This window comes from Ptiloglossa arizonensis, chromosome 4 (genome assembly GCF_051014685.1).
Source record: "Ptiloglossa arizonensis isolate GNS036 chromosome 4, iyPtiAriz1_principal, whole genome shotgun sequence".
Lineage (NCBI taxonomy): Eukaryota > Metazoa > Arthropoda > Insecta > Hymenoptera > Colletidae > Ptiloglossa > Ptiloglossa arizonensis.
Genome location: NC_135051.1, coordinates 27,132,536 through 27,145,583, shown reverse-complemented (window position 1 = coordinate 27,145,583; position 13,048 = coordinate 27,132,536). Strand labels below are relative to the sequence as shown.

Below are 13,048 nucleotides of genomic sequence, written 5' to 3'. Positions count from 1 at the left end.
TCCCTACCACGGTCGCCTTCTGGAACAAAGAAACTGGAGCTTCTCCGGATCCCGAGGGCGAAACGGTAAAATCGTGTACGCATTTCCTTGCGATTTGTTTCGAAACGAATGTATTCGTTGCGAAGAAAATTCGCAAAACCTGATACGAAACGCTTCGAACACCGTGGAGGAAAGCACGGTCAATGTCGAGGGGGTTGAGTATTCTAAAAGCTTCCGAAACGATCCGAGATACCTCGAAAGGCCCCGCGAGACTTTGGTCCGGTGAAACGGATCCCGTGACTCGAGATTGGAAAGGGTTACGAGATCCACGGGCGTATCGGCGGGTGAACAGCGGCGAGCATCGATCCTCGACCTTTTAATAAGGCGATAAGGTCGGCGGTGGTAGCGCCGGTACCGGTCCCGCTCGACGATCGGGCGAAAGGATCCCCGGAACCACCTAGGGTTCCTCTCGCCGCGGTATAAAGACACGCACCGGAACAAATTGGGATCGGTCGGTTGTTTGACAAATTTCGTCTAGCGCCGCGGGAGAGTGGGCTTCTAATATTCCATCTCGGTGGTTCGTTCCTCGTTCCTCGTTCGAACGACGGATCGTTCGGGTTTTTCTCTCGGGTCGGTTCCCCAGGGCACAGTTGGTCCGCCGTCGGGCATCGTTCGGTATTCGTTGCACGAACACTCGCCTCCTTTACACGAGCGCCTCCTCTCCCCCTGGTCTATGAACAGGTCCAAGGGGAGAGAGCGTGTGTGCGCGAACATGTTCGAGGATACGCCGCGGTGGTACCGGAGCGTGCAACGCGCACACTACCGCGATAGGCGGTAGTAGGAGACGAGGAGGATGAGGCCTTCCTCCGCCGAAGAAGGTACCGCTATCGCCCTCTGACCTCTCGAGGCGAGCGAACGAGGCCTCCTTCCACCGGCACCGGTAATTTTGCCCTCGGTCCCTGGCTTCCTGGTGCTACTCGGATCTAGATCATCGAAAATCCGAGACACGGGGTAGGAGGGAGCCAGCCCACGCTGCTCTCGTGATCCTCCGAGCCTCGACGATACCCTCCTCGGAGCTTCGCTCACGAATTCGATCGCGAAAGAGATCCCGCCCGGTAGATACACAACGCTTTTGTCGTTCTCCGGGTTGCCATCCGCGCCCGCGCGGGGAACATGGTATTTCTCGTCCGCGATGGCAATTAGGCGGAACGGGTTCGTCTTAAAGGGGAACAAGGAACGGACCTACCTGGAAAACGGAAACGGAACGCTCGAGACCGGCGAACGAGACGATTCGCGGACTTTTCCCCGTGGGAATGGAACATTTGCAAAGTAGCATGTCGGCGGAGGCACTCGCATTCCGCGGTAAGTAGCGAGCGAGCCGGAGCCCCCGTAGCGCAACAAAAACGCCGCACGTTAGGCGAATTCGAGATGAGAAACCGTTCCTTAGGAAAGAATTATTCAAATTGCCGATGAGAGCCCGACCACGGGAGGAACTGCGCACCGCGTCGAGGCGCTGCAGTAACCGGTACGTAGAACCGCCTGCGCGCGCCCCAGAACCACTGGAAACGACCAGCTGCTGGAAACAACGTCGTGGGATCGTTTCGCGCGGCATCGTGGTTCCGGTCGAACGAGATCGTCTTTCGACTCGTTTTCATCGGGAAATGCTTTCCGTCCCGGCGAAAACCTCGATTCAGCGTTCGCCTTTGGAACCATCGGATTCGATAAGGAGCCGGAAGCTCGCGTTCCGACTGGTTCTCGTGAGAACATTCGCGACGACACCCTCCCCGGCCGATATCGCGGGAAACGTTTCGATTTCTCGGTGTCTGAAACGCGAGATAAGCGTGGATTTCGCGAGTGATCCAATCGTGGGAGAAAATAACCGACGTACGAGCACGAACGTATTCGGACGTCTCGGAATCGATCTGCTCTCGAGTCCGGCTCGTCGAGTTTCGCGCTCGCCTCGGATTAGCCCGATGACTAATCCCGATACCGGACCTCGGGACAAGGGTAACCGCTTTCGAGCAGTACCGAAATAACGGTTATCGACGGGAAGGCGAATTAACCTCGTCGGCTTCGGGATCGCTACCGTGGTAAAAATCGCAAATCACAATGGTCGATCCTTCGGCGAGCATTTAATTCGACTCCGCGGCTCGATGGGCTTTTACCGTGTAATTCCGATCCTCGGGAACAAAGAGAATTCTACGCGGACCACGAAACGACTCGACGTGTGCCGGCCGCGTCGTTCGATGTCTCGACCGCGCTCGCTGGAACATCGATTATCGATATGCGAAACACCGGGAGAGAATTTCTTCTCGGATACTGCTCCGTACTCCAACCACCCGCCCGAAAAGGAAACGGCACCGATCATCGCTGCCCGTGACTCCGAACGACAAATTTGTCGACCAACGAGGAAGCTGGACCTCCCGACGACTCGAAAATTATCGAGTTCCACGGAAGAAAGAACTCGGAAAGAGCCACGCTCCGTTCTCCTCGACCCATCCGCTCCTTTCGACCCTCCTCGAAAGGGATAAAAATGAATAACCGATCGAAGCATCAAGGAGGATATTCTCGAGTTGGAATTAGCGTCCGTCGTTTCGGTATTTATTTCCGGTGCTCCGAATGCCACGGGTGGGGATACGGGCCCCGGAGGCGGTCAGGATTCCCAGGCCAGCCGGGCAAGAAACGGCTCCCAATCTCGTCAGGAAAGTGATCATCGCTGCTTCAAGTCGCACGATTAAAGACGCCATTCCCCCTTGGGGGCCGGCGCGGCGGTCACGCGGGAAAGAAGCTTCAAAAACGGGCCCGGACGAGTGTCATCGTTCCCCAGGTAGAAGATAAAATCGGCCAATCGGGAGAGACTCTCTAGGGCGAGCCGATAAAAGCCGCTTTATACCGAACGCTACTTTGTCCGCGCGGCGGAGACAGCGAAGAAAGCCGGAGAGGACCGAAGAGGGAACGAGAGAGCGGACCGAGGTACCAACGTCCACGGAGAGAAAGAGACGTCCGTTCGTTTTAATCGCTAATCGCCAATTACCTGGAGCGTCCCGCGCCCGAAACCCCCAGAAGCATTTTAACGAGCCGCCGTGTCGCCCGGCCCCGGAATTTTACTTCTGGCCGGTCGGCGTCCACCGAACCAGAGGCCACGGCGTTCACGGTATCTCTCTCTCTTTCTCTCCTCTCCTCTCCTCTCCTCTTCTTTCTTTCTCTCTTTCTCTCTTTGTCGTCACCCGTCGCGAGCGTTGCTCCGTCTCCCTCTATACGTAGCGAGAGGAGCGTGTGTGCGTGCGCGCGCGCATCCGTACCAATTAGCGCATACTTGGGCCCTCGGTGTTCGGGTGCCCACGTTGGCCCGTCGGTCGCTTTCGGTGGCCATCGAAACCGCGACCACGAAACGGGACGAACCGTTCCAAGGTCGTCGTTTACGCGTTTCGTCGCTCGAACCAACGAATACCGTCCTAGACCCCGAGAACGAACCATCTGGCCGAACCGAGCCGATCGCTTTCGTTCGGGACGAATCGCTCCACGGTTCGGTGCATCGCGTTTCGGTGTCTAACAGAGAACGCGGGCCCTTGCTCCGATTCGTGACCGGAGAAAGCAATCTTTCACCCTTCGCGTTCGAAGCTTCTCTGTTACCAGAAACTACTACCACCTCGATGAAATTTCCATCGAATCGTGCGATTCATTTCGAACGGAACATTTTCCTTTCGTTTCATATACATATCTTTACATCTTACGAGAAAGGGTAATCGAATTTTCATATCAGATCCAAACCAAGATAGTTTTCCCAATTGGAGAAAGTACACCGAAAGTACTACACCGTAATTATTCGTCCCAGCTATCAATTATTATCCACCGCTACCAAGAGGCGACTCGGAACCGAACCTCGTACTCGAATCACCGAGAACAGGCACAGAAGATTCCAGTCTTCGAAAGTTGCAACAATGCCTGCTTTTGAGTCATTTTTCATTTCGACGAGGAAACTATCGAGGATCATTATCGTCGAACCGATGAAAACGAGACCAAACGCGATCGTGTTTGGACTTATTTCGACCGGGACAACTTCACCGATTCGTCGACTATTAAAGAGGGATTACTTTACCATTACCGAGGGATTACTTTACATTACTCGCGGACCACTAGCTTTCGAATAGTCCGCGATTAGCCACGAGAAAGGAAAGAGCGACCCCTCGGGGGATTATCGTAATTTCGAACGGAAATTTCGTTGAGCTCGGGACGGATCGCGAGGATTTTTCCTTCGGATTTTCCGTAACGGTTCTAGCAGCCTGTTTCGCATCGTAGGATTAAGTATACACCACTGTAGGAGCTAAGTAATAACTGCCAATGGAATTAGAGACGCCGTGGAGTCGCGCTGTGGTGGATGGGATATACGTGACTGTACGTCGATGATTTTTATCCGTGGATCGATGATGGGATACCATGGACACGGAAGCGAGATGCAAAGAGAGAGAGAGAGTTATCGAGACGAAGTTTAAATTCCCTCTCGAGGAAATTATCGTAAGAGACGACGCGTGGATGTTTGCTCGACGACGGTGCCAATAAGAAATATGTATACATATGTATATAGGTATCCAATAGTAATTTGCGTATCATCCGTGAAACACGGGTCAGAAATAAATGCACGCCAACTGTGAAGAAAAAAAGGGACCAATTGGTGAATAATTCCCCAGAATCGTGGAAAGGCGTTCGTCTCACGATTCGATCGTCGCGTCTCGACTGTCAATGACAGCGAACCTCGAAAAATTCCTCGTGTCGTGAGTCCCGCGCCGCGACTTTGGCCCCCGATCGCTCAATCATTACCGATTCGACATGTCCTGTTTCACCCAGAACGACGAACGGATCTACATGGTCGAGATGCTGATCCACAAGTTGACGCTGACGCGAGACAAGATCAAGGACATCGACGAATACCCGATCGTGGTCAAGGTTAGGTTCATGAACTTCCCGGTGTTCGAGATCACGCGACAGGACTTCTACTCGTACACACCGCCACCGCCCGAGGACGACGGTTGCACGTTGAGGTTTATGATAGGCAGGAGTTGCATGTTCATCATGCGACCGAAGGATCTGGTCCAGGAGTTGCAGTCGACGATGACCAAGGTCGGTGTCTTCCGTCTCGGGGACAATTATCCAATCGCTGAGACCGAGATCACCCTGCCCGGGTGTCTGTGCGATCAAGTGGCCATGGCGCAGAACGACGCCAATAACCTACCCAAACCTTTCGTTGTGAAGGACAGCTACAATCTACTTGACCCAGGGGACAATCCCTCGGGCAGCTTGGAGATGGAGCTGCGTCTCGTGTGCTTCGGTAAATCCGTGATGACCGAGTACGAGATGCAACCCAAGTACTTCGCGTTCAAGAACCAGGATCAGGAACGAGAATACTGCGTCAGGCGATTGGTGCCGGCCGAGTATCTTCCGGAGGGCGCGGATCCTAACGACATCTCGCGGTTCCCGGATAGAACGACCACGGCCGAGTTGAAAGGGATCGTGCCCCAACCGTCGGGCAAAAAAGAGAAAAAGGGCAAACGGAAGGACAAGAGGAAGGGCAAAGGTGGTAAACGGAAAGGTGAAAAGTGAAACGCAGATCGACGCCGAAGAACCGTTTCCAAAGTGGTCACCCGTTGATCCACTCGTGTCGGTCGTCACCTTGGTAACCGTTCGTCGAGCATTTCGCGCAACGAACAAATTTTCAACAATTTCGAGTCGTCGGCGCGGTTAGGTTGCAAACCATCGGTCGCGAAACGACCGCTAAATTAATGGCGCGTTCAAACCGAACGTACACCTAGAAGTGTCTCGAGCACCTTCTCAAAATTCCCGTAGCGTCGAAGAGGTCTGACGCGAGGAAGAATGGCTTTGAGAAAGAGAACCTCGAACGAACGACTCTTCGTGCTCGAGGTGTTCGTAGAGGGTGTGAACCTACGACCCGAAGGAACGTTGGACGAGAACGAGGATTTGATCGTACGCGTAAAGTTCACCGATTTGCCGAGATACGAGCTGAGAGTGCCCAAAAGCAACCAAGGCGATCGAACGAAGTTCGAGAACGAGCCGAAGTTCGGTAAATCGTGTTTGTTCGTCGAGACACCGAGAAACCTGATCGAGGCGATCGGAAGGGCGTTGTTGCGCCTGGAGATGTACCGAGATGGATCTAGAAACGTTCTTCTGGGTACGTCGAAGATCCGTTTGCCCGTGTGCATGCGCGATCAAGTGTTGGCTGCGCGAAACCGAGGGAACGAATCGGCCGCGCCCTGCCTGGTGAGGGAGAGCTTCGATCTGACCGATTCCTCGGGGTTGGTTTGCGGTAGCGTGTCCGTCGGGCTGAGGTTGTCCTGTTTCGGTAGCGCGTTCATCCTCGAGGACTCGCCTCTGCGAAAGTTCCTTCGTTCCGCGCATTCGGATACCGGGTCCACCGAGGTGTCGCTGAAACGACCGGACTCTCCGCCGCGAGTCTCGATCAACGATCCCGATTTCAAGCGACTGACCATGGCCGAGAAGCTCAACGATCCCAAGTTCCGAGAATTGGTGTACAGAGCTTATCCGGACGAGCCCACTTGCCGCTGTCTGCCCCCTGATCGATCGACGCACCCCATGGAATGCCGTTCCGGTTGCAATCGTCCTTGCTGCTGGAAACTGAGAAATACCAAGATCGTCCCGGCCACGAAGGAACAACGGGACGAACCGAGCCTCGAGCCTTCGGCGACCGTTTATCGGATCGACGACGCGAACACGCCACGGTCGCTTCGTTGCGCGAACAGGCTCAGAGGTGGCGGAGACGTGGAACAAATTTACGCGGAGCCGAACGGTGGTCGCGGATGGCCCGACTACGAAGCGGATCGCGCGTGGCACGGTGAGAGAAACGTCGCGAGACCGCGTTTCGAAACCGGTGGCAAGGAAAACGTGTCGAGTTGTAGCTGCTCCGGTGGCGTGGTGCCCGTGACGAGGTCACGTTCCACGGAGAGGAACACGATGCACATCTTCGACGCTTGCAAGCCTCGCGTGACCTCCACCGGTCCCCGAGCGGGTTGCGTTTGTCCGGGAAAGGACACGGAAACGCATCACACGGGTATCGCGAGATGCTCCAAGGATCCCTGCATGGGGGTGGATTGTCTGGTACGAGCTTTCCAAGAAGCCCAAGAGTTCGTCGATTCCATCGGGAGAGTCCCGGGTCTGCCCGGATTGGGTCTGATGGACCCCTCGGAGAGCCCGTTCTTCGGCAGGGACCGAGACAGGGACTACCTGCCCAGAGAAACGGAACGACGCAAGTTGCACACCGCTGTCCCGCAAACGACACCGTCCTCGTCCTGCGCGGCAGCGTGCAACGTGCAACGCGTAGCGTCTGGCGAGGAGTACTCGCGCGTTCCGCTACCCTACGCGACGAACCCTCCGTTGGGGACGCTGGTGCTACCGCCACGGTTGGGTATCGTGCGCGAGGCGATACCGGTGCTGCCGGAAGTCGTCTCGCGTACGTCCAAACCGAGGAAGAGGGACGAGAAGAAGGAGGAGAGGTGCGAGAAGCAAAAAGACCACGACGTCGGATCGTCCGCGCTGATGGACACCGAGGTGGGTCCTTGCGGCGAGCCCAGATGCAAATCCAGGCGAAAGAAGCCCGTCGAGACCTCGAACGGTACGTACAACGTGACCCACGTCTCATCGAAGACTCGTACGGACCAAGTGACCGCGAAAGACTCGAAAAAACCCCGGGCCGGTAGGTACGGTAACAAACGACCCGGCAACGCCCAACCACGCGGTAGGGTAGGATTCTACGAGAGAGGTGGCGCCACTGTGGGACCCGGCGGTGATCGAGATCGCCCCGGGACACCCGCGATCAAAGTCCGTAAATCGATAATGCGTTTCGTTTATTTCGTCGGGGATCATTATCCCGGGATCAACTTCGGACATCGTGACTGCATCGATATACGTATGAGGGTACCGAGGAACATGGGCTGGCTATGGAACACCATGGCCACCGTGGGCAAACTGAAGCCGAGGATCGGTTGGAAGCCAGGCGCGATCAATCGTTACGTGTACGAATTGATGCAAGAAGCGAAGGAAAACACCTTCCTCGAGTGGGAGACATCCTCGGTGACCACGACGAAATCGGCCGAGCGCGGAAAAACAACGACCGGACGAGGAAGAACGAGCCCGACCGACCGCGGACGAAGCGGACGCAGAAGAATGACGATCGAACGCGGAAAAATGTCGTCCGGACGCGGAAGAGTCGATCGCGGGAGAGTAGCCGGCGATCGGGTTAGATCGGGTACCTCGGGTCCGAGGACACCGCCGAGGAGACGGAGCAGGAGGGTCTCCGAGGCTATGTCAAGGACGCAAGCGACCATGGGGGACGAGCAAGAGGAGACCGATAACCCACCGACTCTGCATATTCACAGGAAAGACGGTACTTATTACGTGACGATGTACCCGATCGGACAGGAGACGGTTACCGAGTCGCGGTTGTCCGAGCCGATAAAGCCGTTACAATTCAAAATCGTGAAGAACAAAGACGACGCCTCGGTCGCGTCCAGCTCATCGGCTTCCGACATGGAAATCGAGTTCTCGCCACCAGCGGCGGTCACCAGGAACCGCAAGAAGCCAGACGTAGTCCACGTCGATACGCAGGTTCGTCAACAGGAGATTCTGGACGCGGTGAAGGCGGAGATTGCCAAGGGGAGAGACAGGAGGGGCAGGAGGGAGAGAAAGACCAAGCCAGAGTCTGCCAAGTAGGACGAGGGCAAAAACTATCTAGGATTTTGGCGCGAAAAGGAAATCTAATCGAACGAGACGATTAGAAGCGAATGCGAATTACTGTTCGATTGGAAAACAGGCGTAAAAGTTGCGGGGAAACGTTTGGAGGGTATCGGTAGGAAATACCGATTCGGGAAGAGATCTCGTCTCGAAGATAACGCGACCGTTTGAACGCGTCGCTCGAAGCAAGCGATCTACATTTTTTGACGCGCGTCGAGTCTACGCCGTACTAAATGGTCTGCATTGGTATCGAGCGCGGCATCTTCGGGTGACCGTTGCGCATGGCCGTCGACACATTACCGACCGAACTTAAACAGTTGAACCGAGTCGATCGATCAGTTTTCGTAGTAATGGATATCGAGGCGCAAGAGAAGCAAAACGAGAGTATACGACGGCGAATGCTCGATGTGAAGCAAATGCGCATTGATCAATGTCCGTCGAACTCACCGTGGATCAGGCCTTTTCGGATACATTACCAACACGATGGCGAAGAACGTGACTGGGACGTGGTAAGAGCACACAACGGCGTGAGTATAATCGTCTTCAACACGAGTCGAAAGAAGCTCGTGTTCGTCAAACAATTCCGTCCGGCTTTCTTTTATACCTTCCTCCCGGAAAAATATGGACCGGTCGATCTTGAAAAATATCCGCCGACGTTAGGTGTGACCTTGGAACTTTGCGCCGGTATTATCGATAAGGACAAACCACTTGTCGAGATCGCAAGGGACGAACTCAGGGAAGAATGCGGTTACGATGCTCCTGCAGAGGCCTTTAAACACGTCATTACCTTCAGGTACGTTAACGACGGTAGTTTATTTTGATAGAAACTCACGAGTTTCGTATGCAAGTTACGAACCGAAAAGACGATGTTTCTCGTAAGAAACGCCGTTTGTGTTTCGTTTTAGTTTTCAAGTTCCACCTACGAAAGTGTAAATTATTCTGTTACGTATCGATCGCAGGTTTTCGGCCACTTTGGTCTACAAAAGTACAATCTACTACGTAGAAGTTACGGATGAGATGCACACGCACCCTGGTAAGCTCGATCGTATAGTTTCGCCACGTACGATTTTACTTCAAAGTTGCGTTTAGTACAAACAATAAGATTAATAGCGCGTAGAGTAAGTTTGTAACAGATTCTAGCAAATTGCAGGAGGTGGTGCTCGATCCGAAGGAGAATTGATCGAAGTGGTGGAACTGACCGTCCCCGAGATAAGAGAATATATCGGTTCCGAGGAAGTACAAAGCCCTCCGTCTTTCCTATACGGCGTGACTTGGTTTTTAACCAACAAACCCCAGCACTGTTCTTAATGTACGTTCGAATCCCTTTAAAAATTGTTCAAAATGTGTATTATCGATCGGACTTTAAATAAAAGGATTATCCTTTAACTGGGTTTATTTACAAATAACGTGTATGTACATAGGTGAATGTGAAAGAGATGTATCGTAAGACTGGATGAATTCGCATAAACCGATATCGAGTTAATGTTCGGCCTCGTCTTTTGTGAATTGAGAACTAACCCAAGCGAGACCCCATTTTAAATTCGTCAGGAGAAACTTCAATGCCTTGGTCCACTGTTCTTCGGAATTAAATTGGATTCTAAAATAAGAAATACAATGAATATTTCGTACGACCTTGACCAGAAGCGTTTAGGCTAATCTTGTACAGCTAATATTACTTGATGGAATAAGAGTTGCCCGTTGCGGAATCTTCTATTTTACCGCGATCCATTCTATACGGAAGGCAGAATCCACTGTCTCCTTTCTCCACTTGTTCCTTAAATTGTTGCAAGCAGTCGAGAAAAGCCACCATCGCTGCGTCGAACTTTGTGTCCCATAGAAATTTAAATCCTCCGCTTCCGTATAAAGGCAGTTCTCTGTGTTGGTCTAAAGCTTCGATGTAACTGTGATTACCAAAGGGCACTAAACGGAAACGCTTGAACGTGAGATTCATTTTTCGAGCGAGAGCTGTTAACAGCAAAGTAGTTTGTCCCCAAGCAGCATTTATCTCGGTCCAATCGACTGGTGCACTTGGCAATCTGCCTAAACGGAAGGAATTTATAGTTCCAAAATGTCCTGAGTGCCAGATATGAAATGTAGCATTGAAAACATTTGTTTTCTTCAGTCTTTCTAGTTGAGAAGCGGCATAGGCTAATTGGCACTCCAGACTAAAGAAATTGGTAGTGTTAATGGGAGTGAACTACAAGAGACGAATTGAACGCAACAACGTGTAATAATTACCTACGATATTCGTCTTCCGCTAGTATGAGATCTCTTTTATGTTTAGAATATTCCTTCCAATACTTTTGTTCCTCGCACTGTAATCTATCCCTTTCCCTTTCTTGTTGAGCAATTGCATTCCTAGTTGCAATTTCTTCTTTTCTTAACGCTTCTAATTCGTTTATCATTCTTTCTTCCTCCGATTTGACATCCTGCAGCTCTTTGGTAAGAGTTTCCACGTCTTCGTGACTTTGCTGCTGTTGCTCCATTTCCAATTTTTTTAGATATTCTTTATAATCCGACCATTCCCCTTCGTGCATTTTAAATTGTTGATGCACCAACACCAGAAGACTATCTGTGCACTCGTCGCAAAGGGGATGATCAGCAGAACTACTGCTACTAAGAATATCGAATAATGTCGCTTGTACCTTGAAAAAATTAGACGTTACGTTACTGTTTGTCGCTATAGATCGAACGAGATATCAGGTACCTTTAAGTGATGACCCAGACTTTCAGTTTCTCCAGAATCCCCGACTAACATGAATCCGTTAGTTCCATTTGCAGATTCTGTTAATCTAAATGGTGGAACCAAATGTTCCATACTTCCACTTTGGAGCTCTATTTCTCCAACCGTTTGTTGTTGAATGGGAACTGTTACAACAATATTTCTACATATTATGTATGTTAAATAAAGTTTATGTAATCTATAATAATTTCTTTACAGAAATTATTATATTAATAAATCTTACTATATTAGTTAATAGTACAACGATATAATAATTGACAAATATAAAAAAACTAAATATGTTAATTCTTGGTGTATAAATAGCTTATTAAAAGGTAAAGATTGTGTAAAGTGTATGGTTTTTGTTACACGAAACATGTTAAAGAAGATAGATGTTATCATGAGAGAAAGATAAAAAAAAATGTAAAATTTATAAAATCATAAAGTTTGAAATAGAAATTACCTACGTGAAAGTTCCGCTAGCGTGTGTTCTCCGAGATCATAGAAACTCGAGTCTAATCGGAGAGGTTGCAGACATCGCTGACACGCGAAACTCACATTAGTTTTCATATCAACCATTCTAACGTTTCGTTACTTTTCAGTAACTTCAACTCACGATACACTCGTACGCCACGTTATTTATAAATACGCATTTGACGCTTGGAAAACAGGGTCAGCTGATTCTGTTTTCATCGAATCCCGCGAGAAGGCGCCTGCGCGCATATACTTTTTGTCCGATTGGTAGGATATTTGAAACGGATGGTTTCGAAACGAAAGACTAAGCACCTCGAAAAAAAAAACTTAAGAAACAAACAAATTACAATTTTTTATAGCATAAATGTTATATAGTTTTATTAGAAAATCTATATCGCGTTATAATGATTCGGATAATTCCTACGAATTAAATAATTAGTCCACCATTACACTATCAATTATAACAAATATTAAATAAATTATACAAAAAAATAGATTTATCATATCTAACAAGAACGAGAGATTTTCTAATGATAAAAGAAATCAGCTACTTCAACCTTATCAAAATTCCTCCACTTTTATCATTACAAAGAAGAAAAACGTTCAAGCATATGTAAATAACTCGCTCAAGCTTACCCTCTACAGAATAAACGATTCATCTTACGGGAATTGATATCGTGAATATGTATAATAAATGTTTTATGTTACAGGAGATAGTGCCATTTCATTTGAAAACTGATATCGCAAAGTATCAGAAGTTTTGGAGTGATTTTTCATCGAACAGTAATTCTGCGAACTGTATTCAATCGTATCATCTAATCAAAAGATAAATAAATTTCAAGGACGTTGGAGAATACAGTGTAGATAAAATTCAGAGAACTACTAACAATAGATTATAAAAATCACTTAATAAATTAATTTTATGTTGCATATGATCCATGTGGCGCCATCAGTGATAATTCACCCAAGTTTGTCGAGAAATAATTTTCTTTTGCGCAACTAGATGTCGTAACTAGGACTATATTCGTACAATGGCATGCTTAAAACATTATTTGAGACATTAAGAATGACTCAATTTCGACTATGCAAGATCTAACAATTCAAAAATTTTCA

At 49.9% G+C, this 13,048-nt stretch overlaps 4 protein-coding genes across 5 annotated transcripts; 3 read left to right on the top strand and 1 right to left on the bottom strand.

The window, feature by feature from the left end:
• The first annotated feature begins 752 nt into the window (after positions 1-752).
• On the top strand, positions 753-8,849 carry LOC143145928 (uncharacterized). Its single transcript, XM_076309776.1, has 2 exons — positions 753-768; positions 5,843-8,849. Exon 2 carries the CDS (start codon positions 5,848-5,850, stop codon positions 8,716-8,718), a length of 2,871 nt encoding a protein of 956 aa, XP_076165891.1. The 5' UTR covers positions 753-768; positions 5,843-5,847; the 3' UTR covers positions 8,719-8,849.
• LOC143146155 (uncharacterized) lies at positions 4,807-5,577 on the top strand. Its single transcript, XM_076310168.1, has one exon. The coding sequence runs from the start codon at positions 4,807-4,809 to the stop codon at positions 5,575-5,577; it is 771 nt and encodes a 256-aa protein (XP_076166283.1).
• Positions 8,850-8,990: 141 nt separating the features above from the next.
• LOC143145930 (uridine diphosphate glucose pyrophosphatase NUDT14) lies at positions 8,991-10,125 on the top strand. The gene is made up of 3 exons (XM_076309779.1): positions 8,991-9,532; positions 9,699-9,772; positions 9,890-10,125. Exons 1-3 carry the CDS (start codon positions 9,021-9,023, stop codon positions 10,045-10,047), a joined length of 744 nt encoding a protein of 247 aa, XP_076165894.1. The 5' UTR covers positions 8,991-9,020; the 3' UTR covers positions 10,048-10,125.
• On the bottom strand, positions 10,115-12,097 carry Atg6 (Beclin-1-like Atg6). Of its 2 annotated transcripts, none has more exons than XM_076309777.1 (5): positions 11,929-12,097; positions 11,447-11,607; positions 10,978-11,384; positions 10,416-10,904; positions 10,115-10,336 (listed from the first exon to the last, which is right to left on the bottom strand). In XM_076309777.1, exons 1-5 carry the CDS (start codon positions 12,038-12,040, stop codon positions 10,219-10,221), a joined length of 1,287 nt encoding a protein of 428 aa, XP_076165892.1. In that variant the 5' UTR covers positions 12,041-12,097; the 3' UTR covers positions 10,115-10,218. The 2 variants fall into 2 exon arrangements, with proteins under 2 accessions (XP_076165892.1, XP_076165893.1); XM_076309778.1 differs by having other exon boundaries at positions 11,925-12,063.
• Positions 12,098-13,048: the final 951 nt, after the last annotated feature.